The 21,576-nt window shown below is 35.7% G+C and overlaps 1 protein-coding gene across 3 annotated transcripts in view; it reads left to right on the plus strand.

Moving 5' to 3' along the window:
- RASAL2 (RAS protein activator like 2) overlaps positions 1 to 21,576 on the plus strand; it is a 395,120-nt gene that overhangs the window by 333,615 nt on the left and 39,929 nt on the right. For all 3 annotated transcript variants that reach the window (XM_011962385.1, XM_011962386.1, XM_011962387.1), the window contains one exon: positions 6,434 to 6,543. In XM_011962385.1, coding sequence (XP_011817775.1) covers positions 6,434 to 6,543 — 110 coding nt within the window. The remainder of the gene's footprint in view (positions 1 to 6,433; positions 6,544 to 21,576) is intronic.

Below are 21,576 nucleotides of genomic sequence, written 5' to 3' on the forward strand. Positions count from 1 at the left end.
GTCTCTACTAAAAAATACAAAAAACTAGCCGGGCGAGGTGGCGGGCGCCTGTGGTCCCAGCTACTCGGGAGGCTGAGGCAGGAGAATGGCATAAACCTGATAAATCAAAAAATTGTTCAAACCATCTTAAATGGGGGACTATCAATATATGGCATTATAGAAAAGGTAAAACTATGGAATCAGTAGAAAGATCACTGTTTGCCAGGGGTTGGGGTGTGGGAGGTGCTGCGGGATGAAGAGGCAGAGCACAGAGGATTTTGAGTAGTAAATGTGGTCTGCATAATACTGTGGATACATGTCACCATGCATTTGTCCAAACCTGTAGAATGCACAACACCAATAGCAAACGCTAAAGTAAACTATGGAATATGGGTGGTGGTGATGTCAATGTAGATTCGTCAATTGTGACAAATATTCCAGTTTAGTAGGGGATGTTGGTAGGAGTGGCTATGCATGTATAGAGGGAAGGGAAGGAACATTGGAAATCTTTATATCTTTTATTGTTTTGCTGTGAATCTAGAACTAAGTTAAGAAATATTCTCTCTGCTTCTATCTTCTGAAAGACATTGTAGAGAATTGGTATCATTTCTTCCTTTAATATTTCATGGAATTCACCAGTGGAACCCATCTGGGCCTAGTGCTTCTGTTTTGTAAAGTTATTAATTATTGACTCAATTTCTTTAATAGATATAGCCCTATTCATATTGTCTATTTCTTCCTGTGTAAGTTTGGCAGATCGTGTCTTTCAAGGAATTGATCTGTTTCATCTAGATTATCAAATCCCTTTGTACCATTTTAATGTCCATAAGAACTATTGTGATGTCCCCTCTTTTATTTCTAATATTAGTCATTTGGGTCCTCTCTATTTTTTTCTTAGCCTGGCTAGAGACTTACAAATTTTATTGTTCTTCATAAGGAACCAACTTTTGATTTTATTGATTTTATCTGTTGATTTATTGTTTTCAATTTCATTGGTTCTGCGCTAATTTTTATTTCTTTTCTTGTGTTTGCTTTGGATTTAATTTGCTCTTTTTTTTTTCTAGTTTTCTAAGGTAGAAACTTAGTATTGGGTTTAGATCTTTCTTTTCTAGTATATGCATTCAATGCTATAAATTTTCCTCTAAGCACTGTTTTTACTGCATACCACAAAATTTTGATGTTGTGTTTTCATTTTTATTTCATTCAGTTCAAAGTGTTTCTTAATTTCTCTTGAGGTTTCTTTTTTGATTCATGTGTTGTTTAGAAGTATGTTGTTTAATTCCCACATATTTTGGGGTTTTCTAGTCATCTTTTATTAGTAATTTCTAGTTTAATTCCATTATGGTCTGAAAGAAGACATTGTATGATTTCTTTTCTTTAAATTTATTAATGTGTGTTTTATGCCCAGAATTGGATCTGTCTTGGTGAATGTTCCATATGAGCTTGAGGAACCTCTATTCTGCTGTTGTTGGAAAAAGCAGTCTATAGATGTCAATTATATTCAGTTGATTACATGGTGTTTTGGAGTTCAGCTATGTCCTCACTGATTTTCTGCCTGCTAGATCTGTCCATTTCTGATAGATAGGTGTTACAGTCTTCAACTATATAGATTTATCTGTTTCTCCTAGCAACTCTTACCAGTTTTACCTCATGTCTCTTTACACTCTGTTATTAGGCATATGTACATTAAGGCTGTCTTCTTGGAGAATTGACCCATTTATCATTATATAATGCCCTTCTTTATCCTTAAGTTTTCTTGCTCTAATATCTGCTCTGTCTGAAATTAATATAGCTATGCCTGCTTTCTTTTGATTAGTGTTGGCATAGTATATTTTTTCCATCCATTTACTATTAATCTTTATGTGCCTTTATATTTAAAGTGAGTTTCTCATAGATGATATATAGTTGGGTCTTGTTTTCTGATCCAAACTGACAATCTCTTTTAATTGGTGTATTTAGACTATTGACGTTCAAAGTGATTATTGATTTAGTTGGGTTTCTAACCATATTTGTTAACTGTTTTCTATTTGTTGCCTTTGTTCTGTGTCCTTATTTTTGTCTTCCACTGTTTATAACCTTTCATGATTGTAATTGAATGACTTATATGATTCCATTTTCTCTCCTTTCTTAGCGTATCAGTTATGCTTATTTTTAAAAAAATTTAGTGGTTTCCCTAGAATTTGCAGTTTTTTAAGTTTATAACTAACCCAAGTCCATTTTCACATAACACTATGCAACTTCATAGATAGTATAAGTACCTTATAATAAAATAATCTTAATTCTTCCATCTTGTCATTTGTATCATTAATATGCATTTCCCTTATATATAAGTATACATAAGCATATATATGATATGTACATAAGCATACATACATAAGCATGCATAATTAAATACATTGTTGTTATTACTTTGATATTAAATCAATTAAGAAGAAAAGCAAAAGATTGTTTTATTTTCACTTATTGCTTCTATACTCTTCCTTTTCTTAAGAAGGTCCAATTTCTGACCTATATTGTTTTCTTTCTCTCTAAGGAACTTCTTTAAACATTTTTTGCAAGGCTGGTCTACTGGCAACAAATTTCCTCAATTTTTTCATGTATGTGAGAAAGCTTTATTTTGTCTTCACTTTTGAAGGATAGTTTTGCAGGTTATAGAATTCTAGGTTGGTAGTCTGGGTTCTTTTTTTTCCCTCTCAACACTTTAATATTTCACTCCATTCTCTAGTTTGTATGGTTTCTGAGGAGAAGCCAGATGTAATGCTTATTTTTGTTCCTCTGTACATAAGGTGTTTTTTCCTTCTGGCTTCTTTAGGATTTTTTCTTTATCTTTGTTTTTCTGCAGTTTGAAAATTATATGCCTCAGTGTAGTTTTGGGGGTTGGGATTTTTTTTCTTTTAGGGGGTTTTTTGACATCTATGCTGCTTGGTATTCTCTGAGCTTCCTGGATCTTTGGTTTGGTATATCAATTTGGGGAAATTCTCAGTCATTATTGTTTCTGATTTTCTGCTATTTCTTTCTCTTTTCTCCTTTTGGTATTCCCATTACACATGTTACGCCTTTTGTAGTTGTCCTGTAGTCTTTGGATATTCTTTTCTGGGTATTTTTGTTTGCTTGCTTTTCGGTTTTGGATGTTTCTATTGATATATCCTCATGCTTAGAGATTCTTTCCTCAGCCATGTCCAGTCTACTAATAAGCCTGTGTATAAATTTATATTTAGTGTCTAAATTCTGTATTAAATGAACAAGTTCCTTGAGGGCAGAGTTTGTGTTTATCTTTGATTTCCTTACAACTCCTAGTAGAGTTCTCTACAACAAATAGGCATAAATTTTATTAAATACAGTGTATCATATTATGTCATATGAGGTATGATATAATATGTGCCACAAGGCTGGGCGTGGTGGCTCACACCTGTAATCCCAGCACTTTGGGGGGCCAAGGCAGGTGGATCACCTGAGGTCGGAAGTTTGAGACCAGCCTGACCAACATGGAAAAACCCCGTCTCTATCAAAAATACAAAATCAGCCAGGTGTGGTGGCACATGCCTGTAATCCCAGCTACTCGGGAGGCTGAGGCAGGAGAATAGCTTGAACCTGGGAGGCAGAGGTTGCAGTGAGCCAAGTCGAGATTGCACCATTGCACTCCAGCCCAGGCAACAACAGTGAAACTCTGTCTCAAAAAGAAAAAAAAAAAGTGCCACAAAAAAAGTAGAATTAAATTACTAGATAAGTGAATGTCTACTAATACCATCTCAGTCAAATGCTTAACTGCATTTTTGTTAGAAATGTATGTATCATTTTTGGTCGACTCCTGGGCCTGGATCTCAACCTAGGTTTTTGAAACACTAAGCAATCCTATTGCAATTCTATAAACTTAAGCCTGGTTTGCTGACTACATCTATTAGCAGATGTGGTGACTCATTCTGATTGAGTCATAGAATCAGTGTCTAAATTTTTTATGTACTAAAAATTTTTTGCCTTTATGTACTAATGACTGTGGCTAATGGCAGTGACTCCCTAATGACACCAAAATTGTACAGTTGACCCTTGAACAACATGGGAGTTAGAGACACCACCCACTGTGCAGTTGAAAATTTTCATGTAACTTTTGACTGTCCCAAAACTTAACTACTGTTAGCCTACTGTTGACTGGAAGCCTTGCCAATAACATATACAGTCAATTAACACATATTTTGCATGATATATGTATTGTATGTTGCATTCTTAAAGTAGTAAACTAGAGAAAAGAAAGTGTTATCAAGAAAATCATAAGAGAAAATATACTATTTACTATTAGGTGGAAGTGAATCATCATAAAGATCTTCATCCTCATCATCTTCACATTGAGCCTCTTTCCTTTGCCTTCAGTCAATCTCTACATACCTATAATAAGCTGGAGTGAAAAACAGCCTAGGGTATTAGGTCTGTGTGATATATACTAGGAGTTTTTACACTTTCTCCTTGGGTGGCCAAAACAATAGGATATAGCATTATAAGTATTTTATTTCAGTAATCTAAATAGTTCTGCTTCTGATTGGGTACATTTGTTTTCATTTTCCTCTAATCAAAGGAGCAATGCCTGCATGTTTAAAAAATACTTGGCTTGGTAAAACACTGTAGCAGTCTATACTGACGTTCACCAAGTATTTTCAGTTCCCTTTCTGAGTACCTGGTAGTACTGTATATCCCTTCCTCCATTAAAGTTAGATATGGTCATGTGATTGTTTTGTCAGTGAAATGAGACCAAAATTGACATGAAACTTTAAGAGCTAGTACATGTACATAATTTGCTATTTTACCTTTATCCTGCTGCAAAAACTGTAGAAGCCCAGATAGAGAGCCTCCCTTAGCCTAAGTTCCTGAATGAGGACAGCATAGACAGGAACTCCCCCGCCCTGCCCCACCCGCCAGTTGACCTGCTCATGGACATGTAACATATTTTATGCCACTAAGATTGGGGGGTAATTAGATAAGCATAACCTAGCTTATCCTGATAAATATAGCCTTCACCCCAAAACAGTGGGCTTTGGTAGTTACTAAAGGAATATAAAAGATTCGATGTGCTAATATTGGCCTAGTATTTCTTTTTCTTCGTTACAGAAATGTTTATTGTACACAGCTTATATAAAATGATATTCATCCCAAGATGATTAGAAAGAGTCATTCTCCATGTGTCAAAATATTTTTCTTTGAATTAGAATCTTTGCTTGAGATATTTTATTTTATTTTATTTATTTGTTTTTGAGTTAGGGTTTCATTCTATTGCCCCAGCTGGAGTGCAGTGGTACAGTCATCACTTACTGCAGCCTTGAACTCCTGAGCTCAAGCAATCCTCCCACTTCATCCTCCTGAGTAGCTGGGACTACAGGCATGTGCTACCATGGCTGGCTAAATTTTATTTTATTTTATTTTTATAGGGATAGGGTCTCGCCATGTTGCCCAGGCTGGTCTTGAATTCCTGGCCTCAGGCTATACTCTCACCTCAGCCTTTTCAAAATGCGGGAACTATAGGCGTGAGCCACCATGTCTGACTGAGAAATTTTAATATGCTTCTGTAAGATTCCTTTCACCTGCCAATGATAGAATTGTAAATTTCTTGAAAGTAGTGACCATCATTCATTTTTGCATTTATTATTTTATTCAACAAACTTTTGTTAAGTGCTCATTATTTGCCAGGAGCAGAGTCAAGGAAGATGTTCAGGGAACTCTAGATAGTTTGGTAAAACTAGCAGGAGGCAGGCAGGGGCCAAAGACTGTAAAGCACTCTGTTAAAGTCTGGAAGCTTTAACAATTTCATAAATGATCTATACTTCATTTTAAAATAGTTTATCCAAATTCATTACTTAATTTTACAATGCCATATCCAAGGTGACACAGACCGAGTTTTAACACTTCCGAGACCACCAATACATTACATTTTACAACTTAGTTAACTCCTTTTTACATATCTTAGAATAAAGCTTTTTCTCTTCTATCAGTATCTTTTAATTTCTCCAGTGCACCAAGTACCTTCTCACCTGGGGGCCTTTGCACATGCCATTTTTTCTTTGCCCGTTTTTCCTTACTTTGGGAAATCACTAGAGGTCGTTTGTATTGAAATTGCTGGTACCATCTTCATAGAAAGGAATATATTTATCTATGTTATATTGTTGTGCTTTTGGAACTCTACCAGTAAAATTAGAAGTTTTTTTCTTCCATAACTAATATAAACATTAAGAAATAAGAAATTAGGTGCTATTGGAAAGTTTAATTATCCCAATTCTCACAGAAGAAAATTTTCTCATCACATTGCCAGGTGGTTTCAAGCAACTCTTATTTACAAAATTAAAAAGCTTAAAAGCTAACTTCCATTTCTGGTCTTTATTGTAAAAATCTAAATACCTTTTGCAGAGATAGGGTGGAAGAGTGACATTCCCTTTTGGTTCTCTCTCCTATCACCTTCTGCCTTTCCTTCTAGGGATTCTTCAGCAAGCGCCTGAAAGGCTCCATCAAGAGGACCAAAAGTCAGTCAAAGCTTGACAGAAACACAAGCTTTCGGCTTCCATCCCTTCGCAGTACAGATGACAGGTAGGAAGTTAACTTTCTTAAAACAAAAAAAAGCAGTTTGAGAGTGAATTTTGTTAAAGCATTTTGGTCTGTTCTGAATTTGAATCAATGACAAATAGAAAAAATACAATAAAAAATTGACTTTTATGTCATGTTCATATTGAGGCAAGATGCAAAATATTGACTCAAATACCCAACCAGTTTAAGAATCTTATAATATTGGAGAGTTTGTGGATACATAAAAACTAATTTTGGCCGGGCACGGTGGCTCAAGCCTGTAATCCCAGCACTTTGGGAGGCCGAGATGGGCGGATCACGAGGTCAGGAGATCGAGACCATCCTGGCTAACACGGTGAAACCCCGTCTCTACTAAAAAAATACAAAAAACTATCCGGGCGAGGTGGCGGGCGCCTGTAGTTCCAGCAACTCAGGAGGCTGAGGCAAGAGAATGGCGTAAACCCGGGAGGCGGAGCTTGCAGTGAGCTGAGATCCGGCCACTGCACTCCAGCGTGGGCGACAGAGTGAGACTCCATCTCAACAAAAACAAAAAAAAAAAAAAAAAAACTAATTTCAGGGTCAGTTAAGCTGTTTCTATAGAATCAAGTTATAGTGGTCAGAGGTGTATCTTTTGTTTTGTTTTTGGTAGAATGACTATAAAGAATAATGATTATGAGAGCTAAACAATTTTAGCACTGTCACAGAATGCTTCATACATGTTATCTTGTTTCATCTTTATAATAACCCTATATGACAAATACTATTATTTATCACCATTTTATAGATGAAGAATCTGAAGTACAGAGAGGTTAAATAATCTTGCCCAGGGTCATATAGCTAGTAAATAGCAAAAATGGTATTTGAACTTGGGCAGTTTGGCTCCATAGTCCATGCTTTTTACTGCTATGTTCTGTATGTATAGCATATGAGATTGGCCTTGTTGGTTTGCAATTACATCTAGAAGACGTGTGCTAAAAAGGAAGCCTGGATGGATTTCAATAATTAAGACGACTAGCTTGAGTAAACCTCAAATGTATAGCTCCCTAAGGATAATATCCTTCAAAAATCATTGAATATGTACTGACACATTTTTGACATATCATGTCTCGATAATGTTCAGAATTTTGGAAGTAGTGCTTGTGGTATCAGCATCAGCACATCATCGCTACCACCAATATTTATTAAGTACCTACTCTGTGCCACACATGTTAAATGTAGTCTCTCGTGTAATACAACAACCCTAGATACTATTATTATCCTCATTTTATAGATGAGAAACTGAGGCATAAAACGTTTGAGAAACTTGCCCAGGGTCACACAGCTAGTAAGTAGTAGAGCTGGGATTTGAACTCAGGTCTGCCTCTCATATTTGATACTGTTATTTATGTTTTACTTTTTAATTTTTCCGGTAAGTGACTGTTTTTCACTTATCTACCTAGAAAACAGAAATAAAATTATAGATTTGCCAAGCAGATGGTTACTGTCTTTATTTTGTAAATGAAGGGACTTGATGGGGTACTACTGCTTCATTAGCCCTTCTTGAACTACATTAAAGGTGCTCTGTGAAATTTGCAAGTCAGCCCAATTTGCAGTATATTTATTATCTCTTTTATACCTCTTTGTTTTAAGGTAATCATAAAAAAGATTTTTGAAATATTTTTCTTAGTTTCCTATTATTCTATAATTTTCATCATTCCAGGAATTCAAAGCATTTTATTAATGTCTCAAAAAATAGAATAACAATTTTTTTCAGATTATTGATTCTTAAGAACAAACTGTTGTGCAGCAAATAAAACAGTCCCAATTCAATAGCCATTTTCTTAAACTCTGCAGCATCATATAGAAACTTGGGAGACAAGTTTTTTTTATAAGTTTACCTTATTTTTTAACCTTGCACTAAATATTACCTTCTTTATTTCAAACGAAGGGCTCTCCCCTATTTCATTTTGTTTTAGGTTGCCCATGGGAATTGTTTGATTGAATTACCAAGAGATCATATTCTCCCAGAGTCTCTTGTATTTCTATTATATGGTTACTGTATTTTTAGCCTTTCCAGTGATCGAAATGTATTATTTGTGACTTTTATGCTGTTATGCTTTAATCAATAGCAAAGTCTCTCTTTCTTAAGTACAGCACAATAAAAAAGTGGTAGTAAATCTCCAATATTAAGTAACCCTTTTAATTTATCAACTCCATTTGAATTGCGGAGAGTTCCTATACAGAAATTTTTCAAAAAACTTTTTGTTGTATAGGGATGTACTCAATGTAATTTGAATGTGTTCCAGTTTTAAAAAAGACTCTCTTGCCTTCAGATCGTATGAACAGTCAGATAAATAGAGCTAAGGTACAAGATATTGATCAGCTGAGTTCTTTGAATTAGTGCCCTTATAGGTGTGACCGAGTATTTTCTGAAGACCTCTGATTTTCCTGGGTCAGATGCATCAATTGCTGAAGTCAGCCACTTCTTTCAAAATGTTATACGGTGTGTAAATCTAAGTAGCAAAACATTTCTATTATTTTATCCGATCTATGGAACCTCCAGTTAGAGGTAGTAAGCAGCTTTTTTTTTTCTGTTTTTAAATTATAAATTAAAATACTCACTTGTCTTTGTAGTTTTGGAGGGGGAAAAGTTTCAGTATGTAAATAAAGAGAAAAAGAACTAAAGACCCTCTTTATCTTTCCTGTCTCCTCACATAAATAACCTTATTAACAATTTTTATATTTTCAAACCTCTTTAAAACTCCACACATAAAGGGAACCCAAGTATATGTTTTCATATTTTAATATAAATGGGATCATATTATGCTTATTACTTTGTGACTTCCTTTTTAGTATAAATATTTTGTACTCTCCATATGTCAGTAAATGTCAGTCCACATCATTCTTTTTAACAACTGAATATTTGTATGCTACAGTGTTTTTATAATAATGTACCTCACTTCTCTATTGATGGATATTTACATTGTTTCCCTTTTTTGATACAAAATAGAGATGTCATGAACATTTTTGAACATGTGCCTTTTCGTACTGGTGGCTGGGTTGGATTTCAGAAGTAGCACTGCTTGGTACAGAGTATGTATGTTGTCAAATTTTCCTTCAAAAAAGGACCTTTCCCACCAACAAATTAAGGTTACTTTTATCCTTCAGACAACCTTTTCCATTTTGTCAATATGTTGAAAGAATAGAAATAGTAAACACTTATGTAGTATTTATTATGTGACAGATGTATTCTAAGTACTTTATATAAGCTAACTCATTTAATCATCACAACCACCCTATGAGATAGTCACTGTCATTACTCCTATTTTGAAAATGAGAAAACTGAGACACAAAGAAATTCATAAGTTGCCTGAGGTTATAGAGCTTGGATAATGAGAGAACTGAGGTTCAAACCTGGGAAGACTGGCTTTAGAGTCTGTATTTGTAACCTTTACTGTATATTACCTCTCTAAAAGATGGGATGGGGGGGTAATTTCTTTGTTTTAATTTGTATTTTCATAATACTTAGTATATTGAATATCCTGTCATATGTTTTCTTCTTCTGTGACTTACCTGTTTCCTTTGCCCATTTTTCTGTTGAGTTGTTTATCCTATTTCTTATGATTTGGAATAGCACTGTTTATTACGACGGATAGTAAGCCACTACTATGCATGTTGCTAAAAATTTTCTCCCCATCTGTTTCTTGTGTTTTAAAATCATGTCTTCAAGTTACATGGAAGTTTTCAATTTCCTTTCTCTGATATGTCAGTCTTTTTGGGTGGGAAGGGGGTCTTATCTGATCAAATTTGATCAGAACACTGAACTCAAGAGGTGAGGGACCTGTTTGTTATTACATTCTTCTTTATGATGCTGTGCAAATCACTTTATTTTTCCCTTCTTCGAGAGGGAGAAATATTCTATCTGGAGCAATCCAGAGGATAATAAAATAGTGGACATGATATTTTGAAATTTTCAAAGTGTTGTGTGTGTGGTTTTGTTTTGTTTTGTATTTTTTGGATAGAGTCTCACTCTGTTGCCCAGGCTGGAGTGCAGTGGTGCAACCTCCACCTCCTGAGTTCAAGCAATTCTCCTGCCTCAGCCTCCTGAGTAGCTGGGATTACAGGCATAAGCCACTGCCTCCAGCCAGAAATCTTCAAGGTTTTTGAGATAAACCACAAACCTTATCTTCACTCATAACATTTTTATTTTTATTTTTCGAGACAGTGTATTTTTCTGTCACCCAGGCTGGAGTGCAGTGGCACGATCACGGCTCACTGCAGCTTTGACTTCTCAAGCTTACTTAATCCTCCTGCCTCAGCCTCCTGAGTAGCTGGGACTACAGCCACACACTACCATCCCTGGCTTATTTTTATACTTTTTGTAGAGATGGGATTTTGTCATGTTCCCTAAGCTGGTCTCAAATTCCTGGGCCCAAGCGATTTGCCTGCCTTGGCCTCCCAGAGTCTGGGATTATAAGTATGAGCCACCATGCACAGCCCTCATATTTTTAAAAGATAAAATTATTCTCAGGAGGTCTGAGTTACCACTTTAAGATAGCAGAAAAACATTTTTAAATCGGTTAATTTTATCTAAAGAAAGCAAGCTGTGGAAAATACCGTAGTTTTACCAAATAATGTTTCTAAAATCCAAATGTGTTGATATACAGTAACATGTTCAGTATGTGACAGTTATGTACAAGCTACTATGCCATATGCTACAGAGAATATAGCATAGACAACCAAAGATACAGGCCTCAACCTCGAGGAGTCCAGTAAAAGAGGTAAGTGTCAAGGAGGAAATGGTATTGGTGAAGATAAAATTACTTCTTGTTGAGTGGATCAGGAGAGACCTTAGAGGGCAGTGGCCTGTGAGTTGGATCTTACAGGTGTACTTTGAACATAGAAATAGACACACACAGAACTTTCCTTGGAATGGAAATAATGAGCAAAAGTAGAAAGTAGGAAATTATGGAGCTTGAAGAGAATTACTGAATAGTTCAAGGTATTAACATGTAAAGGGGCAAGGTAGGAAATAAGTTTGGAAAGGTAAAATTCCAGTTTTTAACTTAATAGGTGGAAACAGCTCTGCTTTTTTGTCTTAAAAATTACTTAATATGAGAAATAAATATGAACTCCATCTTTAATGAAACTAGGAAAAATATGAGGGATAGATTACTTAATCTATAATTCTCACTTAGAGGACAAACAGATTAGTTACCTACAAATGGAAATTCTAAAAAGAAGTCTATACTTAGGATTCAGTTTAGTTGCCAATTAACAGATACCCAAAATAGAAATGACTGAAACAAAGTAAAAAAATTTTTTTCACTTCTGTCTGAAAGTGGACAGTCCTGTTCAAGTCTGCCATCTTTAGGATATTCAAGAATCTCCTTATAGACATAAGATAGCTACTAGAGCTCCAACCATAACATATTTGTTTTACATACCAGAAAAGATGGGCCCATAAAAAGACACATGCCTTCCAGCTGAGTTATCTCCCTTTAAAGCAATCTCTCTGAAACCATACCTAGTTGACTTTGACTTCTGTCTCATTGCCACCTTTTTCTAAGGGAGCCTGGGAAACTTTATACCTGGATATATTGGTGGGCCCAATAATATAGGAATCTGTTCTTAAGGAAAGAGAGAGGGATGGACATTGGTAAGACAGCTATCAGTCTCTGCATAGGAAGTTGATTTACCCACCTACTCTGGAAAGGTTCAGCTTCCACCCAACTCTAGAAAGTCAGCAGCCAGACTTACCCCCGTCACATAGCAGTTTGGAGAAATTGAACCACCCTGGAGAAACGGACCTACAGATAGCTACATTTGTATCTGTAGGTCCTTTTTGCCTATTAAAATACCAGCTGATAAATTCATTCCTACGTAGATCCAAGAGAAATAAAAATATATATTCATATAAAAACTTGTGTGTGAATGTTCATAACAAGATTATTCATGATAGGCAAAAAGTGATAACAACCCAAATGTCCATCAACTGATCAATAGATATACAAAAACATCATATACCCATACAATAGAATATTCATCAGCAATAAAAAGAGTACTGGTACATGTTGCAATGTGTATGCATGTTTTCAACCTTGAAAATACTGAAGTGGGAGGATTGCTTGAGCCCAGGAGGTCAAGGCTGCAGTCAGCCGTGATCGTGCCACTGCACTCCAGCCTGGGAGACATTATGTCTCAATAATAATAATATAATAATAATAATAATAAGCCGGTCAGTCACAAAGTACTACATATTGTATGATTCCATGTATAAGAAATGGAAATGCCAAGAATAGGCAAATAAATATGTATCATCTTGAAATATCTGAATGCTAAGGTTTAAAAAAATATATATTAAAATCTTCTAGAAAGAAAAAATAGGTTACATACAAAGGAATGTTGGGGGTCGGGGGATGACGTTGGAATTCTCAGTAGAAATAATGAAAACCAGACGTTAGTGGAGCAATGTCTTGAAAATTCTGAGTGGAAATTATTTTCAATCCAGTATTCCACACCCAGAGCAGATCTTGAATGTCAAACTGAGGAGTTTGGATTTTAGCCTATAAGCAACAAGGAGCCTTTTAAACATTTTTGATCAATGAAATGGCCTAATCAGAGTTTTGCTATGGATGGATTAATCCAGCAGTGGAATTTCAGGTAACTTAGTTTGCAGATACTAAGTTTGAGAGACCAGTTAACAAAAAGCTATAAGAAGATATACTGAAGGCTCCAAGGCAAATAGTAGCAGTGGAAATGGAGAGGCAGAGACAAGATAAGAGGAACGTTTTAAAGGCAAAATCAATAGGATGTCACAAAGTCATCATTGTTCCAAAGCCATCTAATCAGATAAAAGCCAGTAAAGTGATTTCCTAGAATCAATATTGGCAGCATTTTCACATTAAAGCCATGTCATGTAGGAGGGTGTTGGGACACAAAAAGACTCTGTGATGTTTCTGCCTTTTATTCAAAGGCACTTAAAACTAGGTAATGACTGAAAACAGTGGTACTATATTGTCAGGCATTCCAAGATTCCAAATGCCTCTTGCCAGCCTTGCTTTGGAAGTGCTACTTAAATTTACCGAAGACTAAAGGTAAAGATGAGCATATGGAGTAGAATATTCTCACCCACTCCAAACTTCCCTCAAATAAAAACCTTCACAGTAATGTTCTCAATTCTAAGGCCTGCTAACAAAGTATGGTTTTAAGTAGTCTACTTTTTCTATTGTCAAAAGATACCTGAAAGTAAGTATAGTGTTCATTGGTAGGTGGAATTATGGAACGATATTCTTTGCTTCTTGAGTTTCTCCTTATTAATTAGAATTGTTTAACTTTTTATTTTGAAATTATATAAAGTAAGTTGCAAAAATAGTACATAGAGTTCTGTAGACCCTTCCCCCCAGCTTTCCCTAATAGTGAGGTCTTATAACTGTAGTATAATACCAACACCAGGTAATGGACATTGGTATGGTAATATTAAGTAAACTGCAGACTTTATTCAGTTTTCATCAATTTTACATGCATTCATTTGTGTGTGTGTGTGTGTGTAGTTCTATCAAATTTAATCATATGTATAGATTTGTGTAACTATTACCGTGATCAAGATAAAGAACTCTTTCATTACCAAGAAAGAACTCCCTCTGCTACCCCTTTATAATCATATCCACCTCCCCACACCTATCACATCCCTTAAAAAGCTACTAATTGGTTTCTCATCTCTATCATTCTATCATTTTAAGAATAGTGTTTAATAGAATCATATAGTATATAATTGGTTGAGATTGCCTTTTTTTTTTTTTTTTTTTTTTTTTACTAAACATATGCCCTTGAGGTCCATCCAAATTGTTACATGTATCAGTAGTTTGTTTCTTCTGTTGCTGAGTAGTATTTAATTGTATGGATGTACTAGGGTTTGTTTAACCATTCATCCATTGAAAGACTAGGGTTGTTTCCAGTTTTTGCTGTTATTCATATGAATAAAGCTGCTGTGAACAGTTAGATACAGGTTTTTGTGAACATGTTTTCCCTTCTGTGGGGTAAATGCCCAAGAGTATAATTGCTGGGTTCTATGGTATGTACATGTTTAGGTTTATAAGAAACTACCAAACTATTTTCCAGAGAGGCTGTACCATTTTACATCCTGATAAGCAGTGTTTGCAGGGGAATTTTTTGTGTCCCAAGAGATTTTCACTTATGTTTTATTTTAGAAGTTTTATGATTGTAGCTTTTACATATAAGTCTATGATCCATTTAGAGTTCATCTGTGATTGCTTTAAATAAAAGATCTTAATTCAGAACTTATTGGTGTTTTCAATATATATATATTCGACACATATATTAAATATATATATATATTTTTTTTTAAGAGACAAGGTATTGCTCTGTTGCTCAGGCTAGCGTGCAGCGGTGCCATCATAGCTCACTGTAACCTTGAACTCCTGGGCTCAAGCAGTCCTCCTGCCTTAGCCTCCTAAAGTGCTGGGATTGTGGGCATGAGCCATGGCACCCCGCCCGGTTTAAAATATTACAAGATTCCAATCAAAACTACAAACTTGCCCCAGCCAAACCACTTACAGCCAGTCTGCCGGCCTTTGTAGAAGGAAGTATGGTAGACTACTTTCTTCTCTCATCTGCTTTTCCCCTCTAGCCTACTAACCATGTTTTTAGGTACCCTCCAGGTTTTGGGGAAGGAGAAGCAAAAAAAAAAGATGAGAAAGAGGAGAAGGAAATCCTACTACTACTATCTTAGCCTTCCATAATGCTCTGAGCCTAACAGAAATTTAAAGCTGACTTTTCTCTCATGGAGTAATTTGGGGACTTTTTCAGAGATTTATCCCTGAGGAGCTCTCGTGTATGGTTTTATTGACTTTGACAAATGCATTTCTCTTCAAAGTACTCACTTGCGAATCCTTTCTAGCAAGGAGTTCTTGATGCTTTAGTTTCTTCATCACACAGTCTTATGGTCCACAGGAAACCTCCACAAATCTTTTGCCCTGACAATCTCTAGGAGTACAGGCTTATCCAAAAGCATGAATGTTCTTGCTCTGCCACCTACAGTTAGTTGGTCATTTCTCATCATCTGGATTTCCCAGATGGAATCAAACCCTGCCCTCTATGTATCTTTTACCCTTCTCCCTTGTAGGTAGCAGGAGGATGCACCTCACAACTTCTTTCAAAAATTGTTTCTCACAAAATCTTTCCCATTCTCCATTCTCTGACCACTTTTTGTAGTCTTGACATAACTGAGAGGATCAAGGTAGTGGAACTGGTTCTAAAACATTTCCTTTGTAAATGCTGCGGTTTGTCTGATACTTGACTTTGGTATACAGAATCTGTTTTATCTAGGTGTCTCAATTGAAACTTCAATTTTCATATTTCATTGCCTATGTATGTAATACTTCTATAAATCTGTAATCTTTAGCTACCTTTCAAAATGCAGCATGGCTCAGTCTTTCCCTCTCAATATTATGTCCTGTCACTCCTGCCAAAAGTCTTCTTTATAGTATTATACTTGCCATACTGCTTCTTATTTCTCTGTTTTTGATCTTACTGTCTCCTCTAACCCAAATGCCATTTCCTATTCCTATACCCTGTCCTTTGTCAAGCATACTTCTAGTTCATCCTCATGCAACAGTACCCAAGTCAGGAGTTACATGCTCCCTCCCTTCTTTTTAGTATTCTTCCCACATATCATCCTAGACTAAGTGCCTACACCACCACCCCCAACTACCTGTGGCCAACTCTGTATCCTTTATTCTAGGACTAACTGCTTCCTATTGAATTTACCTTTTCATATGTCTGCTTACTGCAGCAGATTGAAAGATCCTCCAGGATACAATCTTTGTATCCTCATCCCCTAGCACAATGGCTGTCCTATTGAGGAACTCAATACACATTTGTTAGCCTGAAACAGAAGAGGAGAATCAAAACTGACTTCCAGATAATAAAGAATTACAATCTTTTAAAATATGGTCTATGTGGATATGACAGCTTCTCAGAAATTACTGAACTCCAGGCCATTAATTAATCAATACAGGCTAGCTATCGATTATAGAGTTTCCTATTCCAGATTTACAGCCTTGGGCCAATTAAGGATCCCTTACTTTTATGAAGTAAAACCCAATTGAAGTTTCTAATTGCATCATGATAGCATTTTAAATTCATTAGAATGCTTTATTTTAATAGAAAAAAATATTTCTACACATTTACTCCATCTTTGTATTCTTCCAGTGAAGAGTGTATTCAAGAATAGCTTTCCTGATCTCAACCAGATGAATAATTTACATAAAATGAACTAATGCATATCATATCACTGCAAGAAAGGTCTATGTCTGTAATCATACTTCACATTTGTATTGTACTGCAGTTTATGAAATAGATGTGAAATTATAGATTACTGCATTTGATTCTCACAATTGTGTGAGATGTAAGAAGAGAAATCATTATCCACATTATCTACACATATCTTAAATGAGGTAACTAAGGTTCAGAAAGAATAAATTATTTACTGTATGTCACATAGCTAATAAGTGGTTTGAGCTGATGTGAATATGTAGGGCTTTTGGCTTCAGTTTGAGTGTTTTTTCTATTATACTGTTTGTCGTGTGTGTTGATAGGAATCCTAACTTGCTGACAAAATAAGAAAGAAGGGAAAAACAAAGGCAAAAAATTGCACACACATACACGCGCGCACACACACACACACACACACCCCTCTTATACCAGCAGAATACTGTACAGTAATAATTGAGTCAATTTATGATCATATTTTTGCAATTTGGAAAAATATAAAGCTGACTCCCTACTGTACTCTTTTCATCTCTCCTCCTCTACCAAAAAATCCAAATGGATTGAATGAAAACTTTAAAACTCTAAAAGAAAATATAGCTTATTTCTTATGATCTTGGAATTTAAAAACTCTTTGTCAATATAAACTGGGGGAAATAATTATAAATATGACAGAAAAAGAACTAATTTACTTAATATACAAAGAGTGTTTACATATCAGTTAATTTTAACAATTAGGAAAATGGTTTAAGAACATGGAATAGCAGTTTATAATTCACAGAAAAGGGAACTGAGATTGCCAATCAACATGTACAAATGTCCTCAATCTCATAATTAAAGAAATGCACACTAAAGCCATAATCAAATACCATTTTTTACTAATTATACAGGCAAGAGATTTTGAGGTTCAGCCACATCTCAGGTTGAAGATAGCATGTAGAAACATGCACTGCTGATAGACACTTAAATTGATGTTGTCTTTATGGAGGGTAATTGAGCCATATCAGAAATTTAAATGCATATTCCCTTGGATCTAGCAATTTCACATCTGAGAATTCAAAGTATGAATATATGCACATGTGCATGAAGATAATATGTACTAAGATATTCTGAATTTTGTTGCTAATCACAAAAAAAGGAAACTTAGATGGTCATCAAGGACTGTAAATTATTACAAGTTCATGTAAAGGAATACTATGTGGTCATTACAAAGAGACAAAGTATATGTATATGTTCCAATATGGATAGAAGTCCAAAATATTCTGTTAAAAACAGTATTGTACCATCCCACTTATGTAAATGAATATGTATATATAGATATATGTTTGTATTTAAATATATATTATTTTAAATACATACAAATATAGTTATATAAATATATGTAATATATATTACATACTTTTATATAATTATATACATATATGGGTACCTTTGTATAAAATATTTCTGGGTTCACAAAAACTGTTAATGGCCTCCTTTCTATAGGAGGTTGTGGGAGGTACCCTTTTTTTATTATTTACCTTCTATCCTTCTGAACTCCTGGAATTTTTTGCCAAGAATATTTATCACTTACTGTTTAAGGAGAAAAATTAAAAGATGATTAATTTTTTTTAAAAACTGTTTCAAACCCATGTCTCCCTCTAGCTATTTTACTGTTGTCACCCCTTCACAATCAGACTTGTGGAGTTAATCTTCACTTCCTCATATTTCATTCATTTTCTCAACCCACTGAAATCTCATTTTTGTCCTCTTTTCTGAAACTGCTCTTGCCAGCATCTCCAATTACCTCTAAATTCAATTCTCAAATTCAGTGGCCACCTTTCCTGAGACCCCTCTTTCCTGGTCTTCTGTGATACTTGAGTCATGTGGTTTTTCTTCTCTCTCAAATTCTTCAGTGTCTTTTGTCAGTTTTGTAGCTTTAAATGTTAACATGCCTCAGGTTATGTTTTTAGGTCATCTTCTCAATATGTATGTTCTGTTTCACGTTCACATCTACCGCCACAGGAACCTCAAACTCAACTTGTATAAAACGTGATTTTATTTGTACTGTCATCTCAACCAGCATTGCCTCCTCTTTCCTATCCCTGTGAAGGACATCACCGTCTTTCACCCAGTGTTTCAAGCTGGAAATGAGCAGTTGTCCTGGACTCTACCCTCTCCCCAGTTCCTCCAGCATTCCAGTCATCAAAGCCTATTTACCTCTTAAATCTCTCTCTGTGCCATCTACTTCGTCCCCATATCTGTTAGTCTAATTCATTATCTTTACTCAGATTACTACCATAATCAATGAACTGGTTTCCAGGTCTTTCATTTCTTTTCTCTCCACTCTCTGTGTATTCCTTTCTTTCTCCACTCCTTAGCCAAGGTAGTTTTACTGAGACACACATCTTACCATGTAATTCCCCCTCTACCAGCTAAAGCCTTCCGATGTACATCTACTGGTATTGTGATCAAATTTAAATACCCACACATGACTACAAGTCTATGATCTCTCTCAAACCTCATTATTCACCAGGCCTCACCCACTTCAACACCCCAGCCTCTTCTCCTTCTAACATCCATACTATAGTAGCTGCTGAATTTCTTTCACTGTCTGAACACCACAGCCTTGCATACTCTCATAGAGGCCTTTTCACATGCTATATGTTGTCTCTAGATCTCCACACCTGCATATAATGAAATTCATCCCATCCCCATGAAGATGTTTACAACTTTATGTTACTGTTTTCTCCAAGAAGTCTTCTCTGAACCATCCCCACCTTAAAATCCTGTACTTAGTGCTCATAGAGCCTTTTTTGGCATCCTTTTTCATAAGTTTTGTCACATTGTATTATAATGGATTGTTAACTCACTAGATTATAAATTGTGTTTGAGTACACAGACCATGCTTTAAGTCTTCACCTTTGTATTCCTTGCATCTACCTCTAGTATAGTGCCTGACCCATAATGCACACCACTTAATTATTGGTTAGATTGATGGATTCTTACATATATTCATGTATTCAACCAAACGAGAAACTAATGGGAAAGCAAGTCAGTTACGAGTTTAGGAATTATTAAAAAGTCAATGTTGCCAAGCATGTTGGCTCACACCTGTAATCCCAGCACTTTGGAAGACTGAGGCAGGCGGATCACCTGAGGTCAGGAGTTCGAGACCAGCCTGGCCAACATGGTAAAACCCCATCTCTGCTAAAAATACAAAAGTTAGCTGGGAGAGGTGGTGCACGTCTGTAATCCCAACTACTTGCGAAGTTGAGGTACGAAGATCACTTGAACCCAGGAGGCGGAAGTTGCAGTGAGCTGAGATTGCACCATTGTACTCTAGCCTGGGCGACAAGAGTGAGACTATGTCTCAAAAAAAAAAAAAAAACAAGTCAATGTTATTGAACTTCACCAGTTTTTTTCCTCTCTTATCCTTCTTCTACCCATTACTTTTATGGCAATTATGAGACTAAAAGTCTGGCAACTGAAATCAGAAATAAGGAAATAAAAGCTATAGTCTGTCCACTGTTACTGGTATGTTACTTGAGTTGGATTACAAGTTTGGTTTGGTTTGGTTTAGTTTCTGTTTTTTAAAATTCAATATAGTTGTGTTTATATTGAATTTGTTTAATAGGTACTAGTAGATTATATTACATTTGCAATTTAAGGACAAAAAGATATGTTATAACATGGTACAGTTTCTGTAAAGGAATTATTCCCTAGTGTCTATCATCTTGGAGGCAAGTTGGATTTTCTACTCCCTAGAACATATCTTAATGTTTATAATCTAGTCTTCCTTCTGTATCCACCTTCACTGTATGTCTACATGTATATGTACCAAGTACAAAGTAGGTAAGGATATTTTTGTCTATGCTGATATATTTCTTTACCATGAGTTTCTCATTCTGAGTGACAACTCAGGCTGACATCCTTCATCATTACCAGCGGGTCCCATTAGACCATCCTGTCCTAGAGGTTGAGAGCAGGGAGAAGTAGGACCTATATGTTATGTTTCCATAAATAGCTTTCTAGTGTGAATGGTGTGGTGTGTATTTTTAAGCTAACATAAAAATCAGTGAGCAGTAGAGACTACTGGCTTTAACTACAGCAGGTAAACCAGTTCAGCCGGTGCTGTCAGGATCCTCAGGGTGAACAAGTCTTTGCACATAAGTAGAGCTCTGGTGAATGAGTTTTAACTTCTTTTTTTTTTTAATCCAGGGAGGAAAACCTTTACAATTATAATGCAAGAAAGGATCTGCACTTTCAAATGGCAAACATCAGCTGAATATTTTCAAAAAATACTTAATTGGAAAATAATAAAATCCAGGGAGCAAGTAAAGCTACATTTTTCCCAAAGTGAAAGCTCAAATTCAATTTTTAAAAAACTGATTAGACACTATATAAACTTGCTGGTAGAGTATTAGGATACCCAATTTTGTTAATTACTACCTAGGACATTTTCAAACAAGGTGAGTGCCTTAGAAATGCAAACTGGTAAATACAACAGTATGTTGCTGCACCCAGCTTACTGGCCGAGCTGTCTCATCAGGAATTCACTGAAGCAGTCTGGAATCATAACTGCCAAGCCAAGCAGAAACTCACCTGCACTGGAGTCCAGGATTTTATGTGGCAATAAGCATTTTTAATTAAAAGTTTCCCAATTCCTAAATTTGGAACTAAATCTGTAAACATGTGGCAGATTGAGCTAGCACCACCAAGCCTCATTGGAGCTGTGGGGGAAATGTGGCATTTTGAAAAATTGGCCGGTTAAGCTGAGAAAATCCAGCTGTGTTTTACTTAAAATTG

The sequence above is a fragment of the Colobus angolensis genome, unplaced genomic scaffold (genome assembly GCF_000951035.1).
Source record: "Colobus angolensis palliatus isolate OR3802 unplaced genomic scaffold, Cang.pa_1.0 Scaffold59, whole genome shotgun sequence".
In the NCBI taxonomy this organism is placed as follows: domain Eukaryota; kingdom Metazoa; phylum Chordata; class Mammalia; order Primates; family Cercopithecidae; genus Colobus; species Colobus angolensis.